Here is a 20,105-nt window from a genome sequence, read left to right as displayed (position 1 = left end):
TGAGTCCAGATCACACATCTGAGAATTCCCAATTTAGGGGACTCAGGCTTGATCCCTGGTCAGGGAACTAGATCCCACATGCCACAACTAATGAGTTCACCTGATGCAAAGAAGATGGAAGATCTTGTGTGCTGCAACTAAGATCCTGTGCAGCCAAAGAGGTTAAAAAAAAAACGGATCATACATATAAATTGTATAGATTTGAACCTTCAGTTCAGTTCAGTCATTCAGTCCTGTCCAACTCTTGAGTGACTCGTGAGTGCCTCCTTGTAGCATACCTGAGCTGGCTCCGTTTACCTCCCAGACCTCATTTTATCCTTTTCGCCCCTTTCACTCTGCCATTTAACCTCTTTCCTATTTTACTTCCATCGCAGGGACTTTGGACTGGTTGTTCCCTCTGCCTGAAACATTCTTCCCTCAGCTATTTCAATAGTTCCTTCCCTTACCTCCATCAGATCTTTACTCAAATGATGTCTGCTCAATAAGGCCTTTCCTGACCGCCCTATTTATTTATTTTTGGTCCACACCAAGTGGCACGTGGGATCTTAGATCCCAACCAGGGATCAAAGAATGAGTGGCCCCTGCAGTGGAAGTGAGGAGTCTTAACCACTGTACCATCAGAGAAGTTCCCTGAACCACCCTGTTTAAATGTACAGTCTTCCCTCCTCTCCCTGCCCTTCCCAGGTTTATTTTTCTCTTTAACAAGTGTCACCTAATTACATATGCTCATTTATTTATTTATTACATATACTTATTTATTGTGCCCCTCACCAGAAGCCAGTACCAAGAAGGCAAAGATTGTCTGTATTGTTTCTTGCTGTGTCCCCAGAGCCTAGAAAAGCATATGGTAAGCACTTCACAGAAATTTTGAAAAGAATGGTTTTACTATAAGAAATTTCTCTCATGTATAGAGCTCTTGTTCTGTACTGGCTCTGTGCCAAGCTCTTTACAGACACTATTTCACTGCATTTCTCTCTCACTAACCCTAGAGGGAATGCCATGACCCCACTTTACAAATGGGGATACTGAGGCTCAGAGCTCTGCCAACTTGTAGCCTTTGCTTGTGGTCACCAGGCTAGCTGATATGATCTCATGTACATGAGGCATGTGGTACCCAGCTTGGTACCATCAGTCACAGCTTTGTAGGATGAGTAATTGTCACAGGTGCTTTTTATGTATTTTGCCCCTCTGGGTGAGCTGCCACCTAGCTCCTGAGTCAGACCCTTGTGTCTGGTACAGTACAGGGGGTGGTTTCTGTCTTGAAACTGAATCACCTGGAAAGGGTGTTGGGCACAGACCTAGGGCTCTAAAATGAGTCATCTCTTTACAGACCAATGAGAATTCATAGCAGGGTCCCCCTAGTGCATTATACAGGCTGGGAAGTTGAAATTCAGAAAAGTCTAAGGCTCTTCTGAGGTCAAATAGCACAGAGACAGAGACTGGGAGGTCTGATTCCTGACCAAGGAGGATAGACACGGTTGTGGGGGGAGGGGGGGGGATTGTTCTGTTCGGTGTCTTATCCCTTCTACAAGTGGTAGGAGAGATGCCCCAGCCACCTCCTTCTTTTCCAGACTGTGAGAAGAGGGGTGAGTCAGCCCATTGTGGGGGGAGCATGCTTGAAGCCTGTCCTCCTTCCACCATCAACAACACACACGCCCAGATGGGCTGGGAGCTGGTTTTCTGGGATGCCGGGGCTCCTGAGTCAGCACAGGGAATCTTGGCTGAGTGTGTTCTGGGAAATGTCAGGCCTACAGGAAACAAACGGCTCCCACTCACACCATCCTGCAGGTGGGTGGGGAGCCAAGAGAGCAGGGTGTATGGGGAACGGGGGGCCCAAGTGTGCAAAGAGCTGAATGTGAGGGAGTTTTCACATGGGGCGGTGGCGGGGGGAGTCCGGGGGGGGGGGGCGGTGGCGGCGGCCGGTAGGCGGGAAGTTGGTGAGCAAGGAAGGGAGATTTTATGTGCAAGGGAGGCTGGGTACCAGGATATGGCTATTTGAAACAGAGAGTGAACTTGCAAAGTGGAAGGACTCCATGTGCAAGGGAAATGTTTGCTGGGGACATATGTGTTCAAAGGAGAGATGCGTTGAACCTACTGGGAGTACAAATAAGAGGTTGCCAAAATGTTCACGCAACGGAGAAGTGAGTTTCTACAGGAGAGGAAAGTTTGCAAAAAAGACGTGTAGAAAACTGAAAGGTTAAAAAAAAAAAAACTGAAAGGTCTGCTGCATACAAGGTTCTTTGAGGTGAGTGGAAGGCATAAAATGGCACGTGTGAGCTCCTGTAGTGCCCCTAACCACCCTTAGGCCCCGCCCCGTCACGCACAGCGGGGCGTATTTTGTGCCAGTCAGTGACCTACTCCTCCATCATTGGCTAACTGACCGGACGGGGCGGGCGTGAGGAGACTCCCGGAAGCGCAAGAGGCCCCCCCCAGCGCGTAGCTGACCCCGAGCGAGTGGGTGCTTAGCAACCAGGGGAGGTGCCCAGTAACGGGGTGGGGGGAAGACAGGAGGAATTGTGGGTGCCTAGCAACAGAGAGGAAGGCGGTGCCCAGCTACGAGGGGGTACTCAGAGCAGTGGAGAGGTAGCCCTGGAGGATCTGTGGGTGTCTAGCAACGGGGGAGGACCCTAGCAACGGCGGAGATGGGACTGGGGAAAGTGGTTCGGAGAGGTGCGCGGGAAGAGCCATGGGTTCTTAGCAATGAGAGGAGGAACCAGGTGTAACTGGGGTCCTATTAACAGGGAAGGAAGTCGGGCGGGTGAGGGCCTTAGGGTAGACACGGAGGAACGTGAGGCAAAGGAGAGATCAGTCCTACAACTCCTACTCATATAGTCCCTCCTCTTCTCCCCCAGACAATGTGGCAGGAGGTGGGGGGCCTACTGCGTGCGACCTGTGGACAGCTGGGCCGGACTATTGGTCTGCTTTATGGGGCCCTGCGGCCGGGGCCCCGCTGCTGGGTAAGAGTCTGGGGAGGGGTTTCCAAGGGGAAGAGGCTGAAGGCGGCTTCAGGGGGCCAAAGGACAGGGAGGGGTCTAAAAGGGCCATGCAGATACCATGTCCTCCACTCCTTACCAGTGTTCACGTCTCTTGCAGGGGCCATGTAGGGGTTCTTGGGGCCAAAAACTTCATCAAGATGGGCCTGGCAGGGGCCTGGGTGAGGAGGACATTCGCAAGGCCCGGGAGGCCCGGATCAGAAAGACGCCCCGGCCCCAGGTATCATTGGTACCAGTCAGCAACACCCCCATGAAGGCACCTGGCCTCCGGAACTTGGGGAAGGGTGTGGGGGCAGGTTTGTTGGAATGCCTGGGTGCTCTGTCCATCTTTTCCCTCTCAGACCTTCTTCTCCCCACTTCCCAGCTGAGTGACCGTTCTCGAGAACGCAAGGTGCCCGCCTCCCGCATCAGCCGCTTGGCCAACTTTGGGGGTAGGTGTGACTGTGGGAGACCGTGACCTAGATCAGAAGAGGTGACATTTACAGAATGAAGCAAGGGAGAGAGTGAATCAGAGAGAGAAGAGAGAGAGATGGAAAGAGAATGAAGGCAAAGGCCTGTAAAACCAAGAGGAACAGAGAGGAATGTTGTGTTTATTGAGAACCTGGAATGTGCGGGGGCCCCCTACACGTGGTCTGTGCAGTGAATCAGTGAGTGAGTGTTTCCATTCTATAGAGGAATCGGAGGCTAAGGGAAGTAAACAGGACTAAACCCTGGGTCCTGCACCAGGATTATTCAGACTTCAGGTCACAACCTGCATGAAATAATTTAGTAGGTTGCAACAAGCATTTAAAAGAAGAATGGAAAATATGAGTGCAGATGTAGAGTCAGGGAGAAGTCTTGTTTCATGAAACATTATGTATCACTGGTCTCTATCGGTTATAATGCAAATGTCTTCTTGACTATGAATCATGGTTCAAGTTTTAAAGATACTGATTCACAGTGTAAAGAAGGAGTCAAATGCACTGCTTAGAGCTTTGGCACCAGGCTGCCTGGGGTTCAAGGGGGTGATTCTTATGCATCCTCACTTTGTGAGTCTGGATAAGTTACTTCTCTGAGCCTCAATTTCCTTTTCTGTAGAATGGAAGTGTTTCTGTAAAGTTTCTCTCATGAGGGTGTGAGGACAAAATGAGTCAGTGCATAAAAGACACTGGGAATGGTTTTTGGCATGGAGAAAGTGCTCAGAAAATGCGAACTATGATTATTTATGGAAATGGTGAGAGTACAAGAGGCAGAGTGACTTTAAGATGTCTTTGAGGACAAGGAGACAGAGGAGGCAAAGGAAATCAGAGCTGGAGAGATAACATCAGAAGAAGGAACTGAGAGGAGGCCTAGACAGACATACTGGGTGGAGGGAAGGGCAGAGATGGAGAAAAAACTGACTTAGAAAAGGAGAGGTGAGCATGAAGAGAAACAGGAGTCATACGAAGACAGAGCGACCTGGGGGGAGAAGGGGATCGTTTCCAGGCCTTCTTACTCTTGGCTGTATGCTGGAATCATCTGGGATGGATGCCCAAAAGAAAAAGAATTCTGAGGGACTTCCCTAGCAATCCAGTGGTTAGGACCTTGCCTTTCAATGCAGAAAGTTTGGATCTAATCCCTGGTCTAGGAGCTAAGATCCCACATGTCTTGTGACAAAAAACACCTGAAACATAAAACAGGAGCAATATTGTAACAAATTCAATAAAGACTTTAAAACTGATCCACATCAAAAAATCTTAAAAAAAAAAAAAAAGCACTGGAGACGTCCCTGGTGGTCCAGTGGTTAAGAATCCAATGCAGGGGACTTAACGTTTGATCCCTGGTCGGGAAACTGAGATCCCACATACCGAGGGCTCGTCTCAGGCCAGTTTAGCCAGTACCTCAGTGGTGGGGACTGGGCATCATATTTATAAAAGTGCCTCACATGAGTCTGGGTGCAGCCAGGGGTGAGAAACACTGACCTGGGAGACAGAGACAAGGAGAGAGGGATGAAAACAGAACAGGAACCTCAAGCAGGGAGACAGTAAGAAACTGATGTAGAGTCAGAGGGATGCAGAGAGTTGACTACAAAGAGATGGGAGACAGGGGTACATAGAGGCAGACAGGAAAGAGGGTCAGGGAGGTGGTGAGAGGGTGGGGAAGGAGATCGCCCCAGGGCAAGCGAGCACTCAGGCCCTCCTCTCCCTTCCCCAGGACTGGCTGTGAGCTTGGGGCTGGGAGCACTGGCTGAGATGGCCAAGAAGTCCCTGCCCGGAGGAGGTGTACAGTCAGGTAAGTGAGCCATGTGCCCGGGTCCACACCCTGGCCTTGCTGTGTGTCCTGGGGCAAGTGGCTTCACATCTCTGAGCCCCCATTTCCTCATCCAGAGAATGGAGCCAATGATGACACAGCCACCTCTTTGGGTCATGGTGGAGTGCTCAGAGCAGGTGAAGCTGCTGTCAGGGTGGTGATGGGTAGAAACAGGTCATGGGAGAGAAAAATGTAAGCCATCCACAGTGGAGTTGCTAACTGTAAGCAGAAGAGGAAGCACAAAAATAGGAGAGCTGCTGAGGGTCTGCGGCCAATAGAGATGGACTGGGTAGTGTAGAGATCAGCATTTGTGGGTATGATTACCCAGCATGTCGATGTCTTGAAACAAAAACAGGGGTGGATATTCTAAATGCAAAAGAGACTAGAGAGACAATAATTGACAAAGGGAATGTGTGAGCCATGATTGAATGTTTGAAAAAAATGACTATAAAAGACTTTGGGAAAAAATAAAAAGACTTTGGGGGACAATTGGGAAAACCAGAATATGACTGGGTAGTAGATAGTTGAGAATTAGTGTTAGTTTTCTTTTTTTTAATGTCAAATTTATTGACTCTATTATTAATTTTGTATTTTTTGGTCACGTGGCATGTGGAACTTCTCTGGCCAGGGATCAAACCCATGAACCCTGCACTGGAAGCATGGAATCTTAGCCACTGGACCATCAGGGCAGTCCCAGTGTTAATTTTCTTGGCTGTGATTTTGGCATGGTGATTGTGTAGGGGATTATTCTTATTCTTAGCACAGGTTGAGTGCAGATCAGTCAGCAAAAATAATGGTCGGTGTCTGGGTACAGTTAAAGCAGGTAAAGGAGCATGTCAAAACTTTGAATCAGGTGTGTAGGTATTCACAGGATTGAATGCATCCTTTATGTCTGTTTGGATCTTTTTCAAAGCAAAAAGTTGGGAGTAGGTGGAGGAACAGTCTGGCTTTAACGTGAGCCCAGACTGAATTTACAACCTGCTTTGCCACTTCTGTGCTGTGTGACCTACAGCCAGGCAAGGTACCTTTCTGAATCTCTGGCTTCCTCACCTTGACATTTAAGGCATTGGCTTTTCTTACTTCCTGGGGTGATTGTAGAGATTCAGTCAAAGAATCCATAGGAACACTTAAAATTCTGCCTGGCACAAGGTGAGCCCTCAATTAAGAGCTCAATAACTGTTATGAAATAAGTAAAAGCTTAATAAGCACTTTATTGAATAATAGAATTTGCATATAGAACCACACACATTTAATTGTACAGCATGGGTCATTTTCACAATGTGGATACATCTGTGCACCCGTATAAAAAAACCCTAAAACAAGCAGTTCTCAAACTTTTTAATCTTAAGATCCATTTACACCTTTAAACCTGAAGAATGGATAGACCAAATGTGTTATATCCATACAATGGGATTTTATTCAGCCATGAAAAGGAATGAAGGACTGATCCAGGCTATTTGTGTGGTTGAATCTTGAAATACTATCCTAAGTGAAAGAAGCCAGACACAAAAGGCCACATGTTTTATGATTCCATTTATCTAAAATGTCCAGAGGAGGGAAATCTACAGAGATAGAAAGTAGATTAGTGGTTTCCAGGGGCTCAAGGGCAGGTGGGGTGAGGGAAATGGGAGGGAGTAACAGCTCACAGGCTTCCCTGGTGGCCCAGTGGTAAAGAATCCACCTTCCAATGCAAGAGCCACGGGTTCGATCCCTGGGAAGACCCCCTGGAGAAGGAAATGGCACCCCACTCCAGTATTCTTGCCTGGAAAATCCCATAGACAGAGGAACCTGGCGGGCTACAGTCCATGGGATCATAAAAGAGTCAGACACAACTTAGCGAGTAAACAACTGCTAATAGGTATGGGTGTCCTTTTGGGGGGTGAGGAAAAATGTTCTGTAATTGATCATGGTGATAGTTGCACAACTGAAAACACTAGAAGTCACTGAACTGTGTGCTTTAAATGGGTAAATTATATCATGTGTGAATTATATCTCAGTAAAACCATTAAAAAATAGAATGAGAACCCCAAGAACTTGTTTATGTGGGTTATATTTACTATATGTGCTGTATTGGAGATTAAAACTGAAAAATTTGGGAAGATTCCCCAGTAGTCCAATGGTTAAGACTCTGCGCTTTCACCACCAGTGACTTGGGTTCAATTCCTGGTTGGTGAACTAAGATCCCATTTTTTTTGGCACAGTTTTGCCAAAAAAAAAAAATTGAAATTTAAAAACTGAAAAATGTTGTAAACAAGAATATGCACACTCACTCAATCTGTCATCAGAGCAATTACAGCATCACAAGTCACAGAACTTCTAGAAAGCTCCACTGAACATTTATAGGCTATTAAGGGTAAAAAAGAGCAAATAATGTATTGGTATAATTATGAAAGTTCTGTTCTCACAGACTCTCCTAGAGGGTTTCAGGACCCCCAGACCACACTTGGAGAATTGCTGCGCTGGTTCTCCAGAAGCTCTTCTGTACCCATTCTGGCACGTCCTCCCCACATCAGGGGTCCCCACTGTCTTGGCTTCTGACCCTTGAGATTAGTTGTGTCTATTTTTGCTCCTTACACCCGTGTCATCGGACAGTGTATCCTTGCGTGTGTCTGGCCTGTTTTGCTCAGCATTCTGTTTAAGAGGTGCGTCCGTGTTACTGTGAGCTGTCATAGGTTGTTTATTCAACACTGTCCTCATCACCCTATGACTCTTCCACAGTCCCTTTGTTGGTTCTACTGATGATCCTTTGGGTTGTTTCCATTTTGAGACTGTTACGAACAGTGTTGCCGTGAACCTTCTTGGGGCATCTGTTGGTGGACACATTTATGCATTCTCTTGGGGATATACCTCAGAGGGAAATTGGGTACAGTTGTATGCTTCAGTGGAAACTTCCCAACTGTTTCCCAAAGGACTTGGGCTGTGGCACAGTCACCAGCAGTGTCAGCGCTCCAGTGTTCTATATCTTTGCCAACACTTGGTATTGTCATCTTTTTTTTAGCCATTCTGGTCATAATGATCTTTTTTGTGGTTGTCGAACTAACGATGATTCTCTCCACCCCAGAGGGAGGCTCCCAGCCAGGCTCCAGCCTTTTCCTGTCAGAGGCCAACGCAGAGAGGATTGTGCAGACCTTGTGTACAGTTCGGGGGGCCGCCCTCAAGGTTGGCCAAATGCTCAGCATCCAGGGTACAGCAGCATGATGACTCTCGACTCCTGACCCCTGACCTCAGCCTCACCCCACCCCACCTACCACCAAGCCCTGGCTTCAGATACTCCCACAGGGCCCCTCGTGGCCTCTCCTCTCACTGGCTTCCTTCTCCCCGCTTTCCCCCAAGACAACAGCTTCATCAGCCCCCAGCTGCAGCGCATCTTCGAGCGGGTTCGTCAGAGCGCCGACTTCATGCCACGCTGGCAGATGCTGGTGAGTGCTCCGAGCGGGAAAGACTGGTGAGGGAGGCCTGCCCTACCTGCCTGGCCCTCCTAGCTTCATGGCTCAGCTCCCTGTCTGACTCAGTGTTCCATTCGTTAAATGGGAATCACTAAAGCCCACATCTCGGAGGATGGTGGTGATGAGTCAGTGAGAAGAAGGCACAGAGCACTTCGTCCGGTTCCTGGCAGGCTCAGGGCTCTGAAAGAGGCTGTGAAGCACTGTGGTCAGAGGCCAGACTTTGGGAGTTCAGACCCCAGGTCTGCCACTTGCTACCTGTGCGGTCAGACACGTGGCCTGCCCTTTCTGCTTCAGTGACCTCATCTATGATTGGTGGTAGTTCTAACAATGCCCACATCATGGGGTTACAGGAACCAGTGTGTGCAAAGCACCTGGGAGGGCCCCTGACGCACCACGAGTGACATGCAAATGTTAGCTGTTCTTATTACCATTTTTTTAATTAAAGGAGAGTGTGTCTGTAAATAGGTTGGCACAGCGCCTGGCACTGAGTAACTGTCCAGGATATGAGCTGTTCTAATCACTGGGGCAAGGGTGTGGAGTCCAGGATCCAGTCGCCTGCCTTCTGAGCACTGGTGTCTCCCTCTCCATATGACTCTGGGCAATTACTGCCCATCTCTGAGCCACTCTGCACAGGGCCCAGCCCACAGGAAGAGCTCTGTAATTTTAGCTCTTTTTCATGTTAACTGTAGAGTTAATAAAACAATATATGGGTATATGGGTATAATGGAGGACAATTATCAATCTTGAGGTGAAGAAGTGTTAGTTGCTCAGTTGTATCCGACTCTGTGACCCCATAGATTATAGCCTGTCAGGCTCCTATGTTCGTGGAATTCTCCAGGCAAGAATACTGGAGTGGGTTGCCATTCCCTTCTCCAGGGGATCTTCCCGACCCAGTGAGCAAACCTGGGTCTCCCACATTGCAGATGGATTAACCATACATAATAGCATTCCCCACAGTAGCACACACAGCCTCGGGAGTGTGGGCCTTCCAGTCTGTCAGTGCCTGGCTTATCACCTTGGGCCAGGAGGCCTCTCTTTGAGCCTCAGTTTCCTCATCTGTAAAGTGGGGTAGCAGCCAAGAGCTTGGCATGGGGCCCTGCATGTGGCGAGTGGGGTTATTAACACATGAAGCACCCAGCACAGGGCGCGGACCCAGCTGCCTAAAACCACGATGACGAGTGTCATGACCACTCTCCCCAGAGAGTTCTCGAAGAGGAGCTCGGCGGGGACTGGCAGGCCAAAGTGGCCTCTCTGGAGGAGGTACCCTTTGCAGCTGCTTCCATTGGGCAGGTGCACCAGGGCATGCTGAGGGACGGTACAGAGGTGGCCGTGAAGATCCAGGTGAGAGGGGAGGCAGGGTGGGAGTGGGGTGGGCACCTGGCCACCCCAGGGGGTGACTCCCATCCTCCATCCCTCCTCCCCTCCCTTCTCCCCTCCCAGTACCCAGGCGTTGCCCAGAGCATCCAGAGCGATGTCCAGAACCTGCTGGCAGTGCTCAAGATGAGTGTGGCCCTGCCAGAGGGTGAGGCACCCAGTACCCCCGTCACCCCGACCCCGACTGTGGGGAGTGGCGCCCTGAAGAGATAAAGGAGGTGGGGGCTGGATGCAGCAGGGGTGGCCAGCAGCTCAGGGCAGGGTGTTTCACATGTGTGAGCCCGAGTGAGCACCCAAGTCTGGGTGTTTGAGACAGAATGAAGGGACACCAAGGTGGGGAGAGCCCAGGGTACAGGCGTGTGACAAAGTCAAGCTTGGACATGCCAACAGAGATCCTGAGAGACAGAAGCCCAGACAGAAATCCAGAAACAGACACATGGGATGTGCAGAGCGGGACAGGAGGCCTGAGAACGAGCCACAGAAACAGGAAGGGGTGTCAGTGGGGCCTCCCGAGTGTGTTGCAGTATGTAAGAGAGCACCTGAGGGAGATGGAGCAGAGTGTGTGTGAGAGAGGTGGGGGGAGGGGAGAGCGAGAATGAGACAGTCATGCCCAGAAGGAAGCTTCAGAGACACTGGAAGCAGCGTGAGAGTAAGAAATAGGGACAGAGCGGGACTTCCCTGGCCATCCAGTGGCTAAGACTCTGCGCTTCCACTGCAGGGGGCACAGGTTCGATCCCTGGTCGGGGAACTAAGATCCCACATGCCATGGTGTGTGCAGCGTGGCCAAAAAAGGGACAGAGAATAGGTGGCAGATGTGACTGTGAAAGGGGCCCAAGGACCGGTGTGTGTGCCTAAGAAAGAGACCCCAGCCGAGAGGCTTCCACAGAGCCCGCAGCTGTGTGAAGGGCTGAGGGGAGTGTGTACCCAGACCGTGTGGGTGAAAACATGGAGCAGAAAGAATGAGGGCTGGGGAGACAGAGTGACAGACACGACTGGCAAGAGAAGATGTCCCTCAGTGGGAGCCTGAGGGGTCAGGCAGGGGGCAGGAGGCAGGCTGTGGCCTTCGCTGCCTGACACGGCTGCACCGCCCCCCGCCCCCACTCCCCACCCCCAGGCCTGTTTGCTGAGCAGAGCCTGCAGGCCTTGCAGCAGGAGCTGGCGTGGGAGTGTGACTATCGTCGTGAGGCGGCCTGTGCCCAGAACTTCAGGTGAGCTGACGCCCCTACAGGCCCCTGAACAGGCTTCCCTGGTGGCAGTAAAGAATCTGCCAGCAACGCAGGAGACCTGGGTTCAATCCCTTGGTGGGGAAGATCGCCTGGAGAAGGGAATGGCTACCCACTCCAGTATTCTTGCTTGGGAAATCCCAAGGATAGAGGAGCCTGGCAGACTGCAGTCCATGAGGTTGCAAAGAGTCGGACACGATTGAGTGACTAACACACACACACACAGGCCCCTGGAGGCCCCCTTCCTCCCTCCAGATTCCTTCATGGGCTGAGAGGGAAGTGGGTACCTCCACAGCTTCTGGCAGCTGGAGTCCTAGGGTGGGGCTGGGAGACTGTTTCTCTCTTCATTCATTTGATCATCCATCCAGCCCTTCACTCATTACTTCATTCACACCCTGTGTCCTCTGTGCGCATTCTAAATTCCTCTCTCTAAACGTCTCTACTTTCTCATCTGTCAAATGGGACACTGAACCACTGCAGTCTGATGCAGAAGACAGACTTATCAACAGGCACTCAGTCACACGAGACACCATCACACCCACTGGACTAACAGCGATGATGCCGTCTGTGTGTGTCTGTGTGTCAAGAGCTGGGGGCTCCAGGGCATCCCTTATGCTCTGTGGGCAGGAGGAACAATGGATAGAAGCATTTTGGAGAATGGTTCGGCATCATCAAGGCTCAGGATCCACATCTAACCCAACAGTTGCCCTCCTGGCTAAATACTCTAGGGACACTTAGGGCAGTACACACCATCAGACTTTTCCAGAATACTCAGAACACTCATAGCCTCAAGTTGGAAACAACCCAAATCTATCAAACTTATCCAGCAGGGCAGATAAATAAATTATGGTATATTCATCAACACAGTATCACATAGCATCGAAAAGGAATGAACTACAGCTCCGTGGAACAGTGGTTGTATCTTAGGGGCATCGTGATAAACTGCAATTAATTACATCTCAGTGAGACCCTCCACAGTGCGAAGCATGGCCCACATGTTTACTGAGCCCAGCTCTGTAGATACGAAGGCAGTAGAAGGCAGTGGTTAGGGGCCTGGGCTCAGATGTGGGATCCAGTTTCAGGATTCAGTCCTGGGTCAGTCCTTAATGGACTGGGTAGCTTTAATCCACCTGGTGGCCTCGAGAGAGCATCCTCCTCAGGGGAAGTGAGGATAAAGGGGAATTATGCTGGGACTTCCCTGGTGGTCCAGTGGCTAAGACTCCCTGCTCCCAATGTAGGGGGCCTGGGGTTGGATCCCTGGTCAGGAAACTAGATCCCACACACCACATCTAAGGGTTCACAGGCCACAACTAAAATGTTCCGTGTGCTGGAACTAAGACCCAGCGCAACCAAATAAATATTTTTTTTAAAAAGAGGGAATTGTTGTGCTGACTAAATGCTCAGCAGAAGCCTGGCCCATGAGGAGCAGTTCAAACATCAGAGATCTAATCAACAGGCACAAAATACCAGTCCCCAAAGCAGAATGTCAATGCAGGAGACCTGGGTTAGATCCCTGGGCGGGGAAGATCCCCTGGAGGAGGGCCTGGCAACCCATTCCAGTATACTTGCCTGGAGAATCCCCATGGACAGAGGAGCCTAGAGGGTTACAGTCCATGGGGTCACAAAGAGTCAGATACGACTGAGTGACTAAGCATAGCACAGCCAAGTAGGACCTGGAGAAGGAGAGTGTCAAGTGGGCTGGGCCAGAGCACCCCTGTGTGGGGTATGGGGAGACCACCCCCTCCCAGAATTTCCCAGTGCTCTTAGGAGAAAACCCACATCATTTCCCCAGCTCCCTGTCCCCCCACCCTCAATGCCAGCCTTCCCACAGTGGGTCCTGTATATCAGTGACTTTTTCAGATAGATGAATTAATAAGTTGATGAGAAAGTAATGCTCATTGAGTTTAATACACTGAGCTCATCCTGGGGTGAGAAGTGTTTCCAGTAGGGAAGTGGTCCCTGGGTCTCCAGCCACACTTAGGGGCAGGCACAGAGATATTTGTTGAATGAATGCATGAGTGAATGAAGGAAATGTCTGAATGGGTGTCAGTCCAGCCAGGTATTGGCCATCACTCAGGGCAGAGAGGGAAGAAGAGGGCAGGAAAGAAGACGAGACACAGACTTTCCCGTGAAAGACTTCTCAGAGGAGGGGGAGGACTCACGCCAGGGCCACAGGGGCCTGAAGAGTGAGGTCCCCACCCCTACCCTCCCATCTGCCCCAGGCAGCTGTTGGCAGATGACCCCTTCTTTCGGGTGCCGGCCGTGATTCAGGAGCTGTGCACGACGCGGGTGCTGGGCATGGAGCTGGCTGGAGGGGTCCCCCTGGACCAGTGCCAGGGCTTGAGCCAGGACATCCGGAACCAGGTAATGGACTCATGGGGCAGTCAGAAGGGTGCTGCCCTGGGGCAGGGCTGGCCGGGTGGGGGAGATCAGAGCCACAGTCCCCCTCCAGGCTCCAGAGGGCTTTACAGGGGCACATGACTGAGATTTCTGTTACTCCTCTCCACCCCAGATCTGCTTCCAGCTCCTGAGGCTTTGTCTTCGGGAGCTCTTTGAGTTCCGATTCATGCAGACGGACCCCAACTGGGCCAACTTCCTGTATGATGCCTCCAGTCACCAGGTGGGTTTCTTGTGATGTGTCAGGGTGCGTCAGCTGCTGTAACAGATATTTCCCAGTGTGTCAGTAGCTCAGCACAATAGCTCCAATAGCTATTGTAGCAGGCTGGAGTGGCCTCCTCCATGCAGTGATTCAGGGACCCAGGCTCCTTCCCTTTTATGAGTGTGCCACCCCACCCCCCAACCCCGACCCCAGGCCTTGAAAGGCTCTCCTTCCAGTGCAAGGGGAAAGAGAGGTTGAGAAGGTAACCCCTGCCTAACTGCTTTGGCCAGAAATGACCCATCATTCTCTTCACCATTCTGTTGCTAGGAACCGGACACATGACTTATCTAGGTGCAAGGGATGCTGGGAAATCTCTGGCTAGGCAGTGACTCCTTAGTGGCAATGGAGAAGAGTCATTACCTCACCTGTCATTCATTTAGAACATCCCAAGTATTAACACCTACTGCCTCTTGACAGTGATGCCAAGACAGCGCCGACCTTTGCCTTCCCAGAGTTCCTCACCCAACACAGGGCCCCATCACCAGACAATGTGACCTGCAGTTAGTACCTTGGCAGGGAAGCACAGGCCACAGAGGGGTCAAGTGATGGGGGAGGCTCAGAGGTTGGTGGGAAGCCAGGAGAAGTGGCTAACCTGCCTGATGTGAGTGGGGCCAAGGAAACTGAAGCCAGAAAGACGGGAGAGGCACAGCCATTTAAGGAGCAAGGAATAAAGAGCTTTCCTGGTAAAGGACACAGGCCATCCAAAGGCCTGGGAGTGACAGGTTGCACTGAAAGGCTCTCGGTTGCTCAGTAACTTTCCACAGTGATCTGTGCCATTCTGTCTGCAGTGGGGTCCTTCTAAAACACAAGTCCCTTCCACAGCTTCCAGCACCATCCCATGTGCTAAGGATGACGTGGCCCCACTGTATCCAGCCTCTGTCCCTTGCCACCTTCTTCCCCCAAGTGCACAGACACCCTGCATCCCTCCAAGGCTCCCACGGCAGGGAGGGCAGTTTTCCCAACTTGGGGGCCAGGGTGGGGGTGGAGGGTGGGTGATCTGAGTCCTGACATCAATTTGTTGGGTCTCAGAAGCAGTTTTATTTTAAAGACATAGACTATGTTGCCAGTGGGAGGGATCATATTGTTTCGGGACACTTGTGTTTGATGTTTATGTGTGCATTCGCACTGGAGCCCAGAATAATCTGCATTTTCTTTTCTCTTTTTTTTTTTTTTTTTAAGTTGGAGTATAGAGTTTCCCTGGTGGCTCAATAGTAAAGAGTCCGCCTGCCAATGCAGGAGACGTGGGTTCCATCCCTGGGTTTCGGAAGATCCCCTGGAGGAGGAAATAGCAACCCACTGTAGTATTCTTGCCTGGAAAAATCCCATGGACAAAACAGCCTGGCAGGCTACAGTCCATGGGGTCTCAAAGGAGTCAGACACAACTTAGCGACTAAACAACAACAAATAGTTGCTTTACACTGATGTGTCAGTTTTTGCTCTAGAGCACAATGAATCAGCCATGCATATCCTTATATCCCCTCATTTTTGAATCTGCATTTTCTTATTGTGGATTGTGATCAATAGTTTGAACTCCACTGTTACAGAGAAATTTACACATGTGTTCATTCACTAGCAAAACCCCAAAATAACCACAGTGCCCATCAAGCAGATAAACGTGATATATTCACCCAACAGGATCTTAACTGGGCAGTGAAAAAATGAATGAAAGAGCTAGAACAGTGGGGGTGAATTGCAAAACCATGTTAAACACAAAGAATTTGCAGAATAACTATCGTAAATGCCATGTATGTGAAGTTTTAAAATATGCAAAACATGACTATGTATTGTTCATGGGTCCACATATATGTAGAAAATGTAGCAATGCATGCATGGGAATTTCAGGAAACAATAATAATTTCAGGAAAGTACCCTCTCTGAAAGAGAGGGTAGGGACTGGAGGAGGTAGAATCAGGCCCCACTTTGATTGATAGTAATTTTAAACTGGGTAGTAGGATTTGTGAGCATTGATTTTACTTTTCCGTGTATTTTCTTATTCTCTGGATGTTTTTTTTTTCTTCTGTGCCTAAAACATGTTATCAAAAAAACAACTAGAACCCCCAAAATAAAAACCAGGTCCCTTCAGCTTCATGTGAGGATGGATTGAAGTGTGGAGACCAGAGCCAGGAGTCCGGGAGGGGGCTGGTCAGGGACTCGGGCCGGAGGTGGTGGGGGTGGGGGACAGAGGGATGGGCCCTGGCACCCCCCACAGACAATGGGGAGCATTGGTGGACTCCCAGCATCACTTTCACCATCCCTCAATCCCAGGTGACCTTGCTGGACTTCGGGGCAAGCCGGGAATTTGGGACCGAATTCACAGACCATTACATTGAGGTGAGTGCCCCTCAGCCCTGGGGTCTCTGAAGGGCCAAGCCTCAAGCCAGATACTAAGGCTTGCAGAGAAGGAGAAATACAATATCTGGCATTAAGAAATAAATAATAAGGCTCTGGATCTCTGAAGCCAGGCTTTGCAGCTTGTACGGAGCAGGGGAGGGACATAGAATTAGGAAACTCCTGAATAACAAGTGGTTTTTTAAACCCTAGGAGGCTGGAATAGGGTGGGGGAACTGGCAGAAGAGAGGTGTCAGAGACAAGGCCCAGGGCTGTGACTTGAGGAGCTGGGCCTTGTGGTGTGGGGGTCCCCTTTGGATGGGGACAGGAAGGAGTTGGTTACCCCCCCCCAAACGCACACACACAGAGGCTCCCTGGGGTTCTCTCTGCAGGCCACTCTTGAGGCACAAAGCTGAGGCCTCTCTGGGTAGCTGAGACATCCCCTCCCCACCCCCACAGTCCTGTTTAGCATGACCCTCCTGCCACCTCCCCAGCCTTTTCCAATTTAAAAAAGCCCTGTCACACGGGTCCCCCGAGGACCACAGGCGTGACAGATGGCCAGACAGGCTGGGGCAAGGGGAGCCAGGACAGACCAGAACTGCCAAATTTAATCCTATATCCCCCTTCCTCCCAAGAAGGGGCAACCCAGTGGTGAAGGGTTCGTCTCCCTTCCCCTCCTCACCGTGCCGTTCCCCATTCTGAGCCTGGTTCCTCTTCTGGGAAGCAGGGACCCTCCTATCTACCTTTAATACAGTAAGTCCCCTACACACGAAACTTCAAGTTGCAAACTTTCAAAGATGCGAACCTGTGTTCACATGTCCGGTCACGTAAGTTAGTTCACGTGTCTGGTGTATACTGTCACCTCTATTGTCACCTGCGTGCATCCTCTACAAGGTTCTATGCTTTTGTTATACTGTACAGTATGGAGTACAGTAGTACAACATCTTTCTTTCAAGCCCAAGATGTCCAGAAGCAAGCGTAAAAGCAGCAGTATATAACTGATTGTGTTAACTGGGTACCCAGGCTAACTTTGTTGGACTTAGGAACAGAACTGAAGTTAGGAATGTGCTCTCAGAAGGGAACTCGTTTGTATGTAGGGCACTTACTGTAGTGATAGGAATTCATGATATTTACGGTGTTTCCTTCATGTGGGCAACTTCCCTGGTGGCTCAGTGGTAAAGAATCCACCTGCAATGCAAGAGACACGGGTAGACATGGGTTCAATCCCTGGGTCAGGAAGATCCCTTGAAGGAGGCAATGGCAACCCACTCCAGTATTCTTGCCAGGAAAATCCCATGGACATTGGAGCCTGGAGGGCTACAGTCCATAGAGTCACAAAAAGTCGGACACAACTGAGTACACACGCACACGCGTAGGCACCATGCGAAGCACTCCACAGATACACCTCCTTCATCCTCCCAGAGCCCCATGAGGAATACGCTTTCATCATCCCCACTTCACAGATGAGAAAGCAGAGGCCCCCAAAGCAAAGCAACTTGCCCAGAATCAGCCAGTGAGTGGCAGAGCTGGGATGGAGCCCAAGCAGGCTGGCTCCCGGTTCTGTCTGTCTGTCTCTGTGCCCTCAACTCCTGCCCATCCTACATGGTTGGAGAGCTGCTTAGCTCCAAACACTGATTTACTAAACAAGGGTTTTCACCAAGGGCCTCCTGAGTGAGTGCCAGACCCTGTGCCACTTGGAACTACACCCAACTGGGATCCCTGCCCTCTTGGGGCTCCAAATCCAGTATGGAAGCCAGACATCAAGTGATCCCAGAGATGGCAACCTCAGAGGCAGTTCTGGGTCATGGTCACACCCTTTAGCAACTAAGTGTTTGGACCCGTGGGCATCACTTGGCATCTGCTTTCCTCTGTCCTGCTTCCAGGCAGCCGCTGCCTTCCCAGCCAAGTGGGCGGGATGCCTGACCACCCCAACCCCCAGGCTCAGGAACAGTCTTGAGAGAGGCACAGACAGGGGTAAGGTGGGGAGGGAGAGGCTTCCAGGTGAGTGGGCTTAGGTGGAAGAGAACGGAAGTGGATCCGGGCAGGGCCAGGCTTCCAGCTCCCATCTCCAGACCCATCCTTGAACCCCTCTGCCTCTGTGCCCACATCCGCCTGTGCAGGTGGTGATGGCTGCAGCCAATGGAGATAAAGACCGGGTCCTGCAGAAATCAAGAGATCTCAAATTTCTCACAGGCTTTGAGACCAAGGTGGGGAGAGTTGGAGCTGGTGTCTCCTTGCGGGGAGTAAAAGCGCTTCTCTCTACTGGGGGAACTGTGGATGAGTGGGGGACTCTAGGGGGACTGCTTCTCTGTACTGGGGGCTCTGGGGAGGAGGGGTAAATGGGGTACCACTCATCTATTCTAGAGAGGGAGTGGGGGGCTGCTTGTGGATCCGGTGGGGCAGGGAGTTGAGGAACAGAAGCTGCACCTCTGTCCAAGAGAGTGAAGGCTATATGTCTACTGGAGGCCCTGAGAGGACAGGAAGAGTGCTTTGGGGAGTAGAGGAGGGCTGCTTGTCTCTTAGGGGCTCCGGAAGGAGTGGAGGCTGCCTGTTACTCTCTGGGGAATTGAGGGCTTGTGTTTGTCCTTGAGACTCTGAGGGCTATATATACACACTGGGTGCCTCTGGTCTCCCCGACCCCTAGGCATTCTCGGACGCCCACGTGGAGGCCGTGATGATCCTGGGGGAGCCCTTCGCCACCCAGGGCCCCTATGACTTTGGGGCGGGTGACACTGCCCGCCGTGTGCAGGGCCTCATCCCTGTGCTACTGCGGCACCGGCTTCGCCCACCACCCGAGGAGACCTATGCCCTGCACCGAAAGCTGGCCGGGGCTTTCCTGGCCTGTGCCCGCCTCCGTGCCCACATCGCCTGCCGGGACCTCTTCCAGGACACCTACCACCGCTACTGGGCTAGTCGCCAGGCATAGCCACGGCCCATAGTCTCCTAACCAGAGGACCCGTCAGAGACACTCCATCTCAGGACTCCAGCCCCATAGCAGGCCATCCCCTGCTACGAGGCCTCTTTCCCCTCTCTGCTCTAGGCCTGGGGACCCACCTTGGGCTTAGGAGTAGGACACTCCCAGCTTCATATCCCCGTGTCCTGCCCTCCCCACTCCAAAGGGAGCATCCAGGAATTCTACCTTGGTATTAATTTATTTCTGGAAACATTTGAGAGAGTCTTAGGCCCCTCTGCACTGCCATCATGGAGATGCAGAGGCAGCTAGAGGGGGAGCCCCTCACCTGCCTCAGGTCCTCCATAGATGTGGTCCGTGAAAGAGGAGGGGGTGGTGGTTGGTGGTGGCAGCCCTCACCTTTGCCTTGCTTACCCCTGCACCAAATGCCTTCTCCCTGGTGGCATCCCCTGTGTGTTTGGGGAGGGCATGGCGGGGGTGGGGGGTGGGGTGGGGGTGAATCTTCAGTCTTAATAAAAGTGACCCTCCCATTCCCCCAGTTCTTTTCTCTGCTAGGGGCGGGGCGGGGGCGGTCCGCAGGCTGCTTCCAGGTGCAGATGGCCAGCCGCCTCCCACCCTCTTGTCTGAAAGCCCCAGTCCTGCCTGGGCCATCTGTTGCCAGGAACCTCCTTCTCTCCTTTCCCTACCGCCCCCCACCCCCGCCCCTCCCGCACGTGCTGACCACCTGCTCCGAAGGCTGCGGCAGCTGAGAAGGCCTTCCTCCCCACCCCCCAGAACACATACACACACCACCTCCCAGCCTCCTGGCTCCCTCCGCTCGGCTCCCAGCAACCTCGCTTTTTTGCTAATGGGCCTTAATGCCCCTGCCAGCTGCTTTGCCAAACCCACAGGACTGGGCGGGAG

The 20,105-nt window shown here is 51.4% G+C and overlaps 1 protein-coding gene and 1 long non-coding RNA gene across 11 annotated transcripts; one reads left to right on the top strand and one right to left on the bottom strand.

Moving 5' to 3' along the window:
- The first annotated feature begins 834 nt into the window (after positions 1–834).
- On the top strand, positions 835–19,664 carry COQ8B (coenzyme Q8B). Of its 10 annotated transcripts, none has more exons than XM_065926137.1 (15): positions 835–847; positions 2,853–2,957; positions 3,094–3,213; positions 3,358–3,424; positions 5,166–5,243; positions 8,323–8,445; positions 8,595–8,680; positions 9,908–10,048; positions 10,148–10,229; positions 11,196–11,289; positions 13,527–13,668; positions 13,817–13,924; positions 16,229–16,294; positions 18,412–18,498; positions 18,936–19,664. In XM_065926137.1, the coding sequence occupies exons 1-15, from the start codon at positions 845–847 to the stop codon at positions 19,215–19,217; spliced, it is 1,584 nt and encodes a 527-aa protein (XP_065782209.1). In that variant the 5' UTR covers positions 835–844; the 3' UTR covers positions 19,218–19,664. The 10 variants fall into 10 exon arrangements, with proteins under 10 accessions (XP_065782209.1, XP_065782216.1, XP_065782213.1 ...); XM_065926144.1 differs by lacking the exon at positions 835–847 and adding an exon at positions 1,518–1,586; XM_065926141.1 differs by lacking the exon at positions 835–847 and adding an exon at positions 1,734–1,788.
- On the bottom strand, positions 13,662–19,604 carry LOC136161350 (uncharacterized). Its single transcript, XR_010661708.1, has 3 exons — positions 19,531–19,604; positions 17,398–17,479; positions 13,662–13,960 (listed from the first exon to the last, which is right to left on the bottom strand). It is a non-coding gene; the product is annotated as an uncharacterized lncRNA (long non-coding RNA).
- Positions 19,665–20,105: the final 441 nt, after the last annotated feature.

This window comes from Muntiacus reevesi, chromosome 2, assembly GCF_963930625.1.
Source record: "Muntiacus reevesi chromosome 2, mMunRee1.1, whole genome shotgun sequence".
NCBI classification, from domain to species: domain Eukaryota; kingdom Metazoa; phylum Chordata; class Mammalia; order Artiodactyla; family Cervidae; genus Muntiacus; species Muntiacus reevesi.
This window is presented reverse-complemented; position numbering and strand designations above follow the sequence as displayed.

What these genes read in the sequence shown, in the direction of transcription:
- COQ8B (XM_065926137.1), top strand. An exon ending in CCGCTTGGCCAACTTTGGGG is followed by an intron (nt 3,425 to 5,165) that starts GTAGGTGTGACT and finishes TCCCTTCCCCAG; the next exon opens with GACTGGCTGTGAGCTTGGGG. An exon ending in TCACAGACCATTACATTGAG is followed by an intron (nt 16,295 to 18,411) that starts GTGAGTGCCCCT and finishes CCGCCTGTGCAG; the next exon opens with GTGGTGATGGCTGCAGCCAA.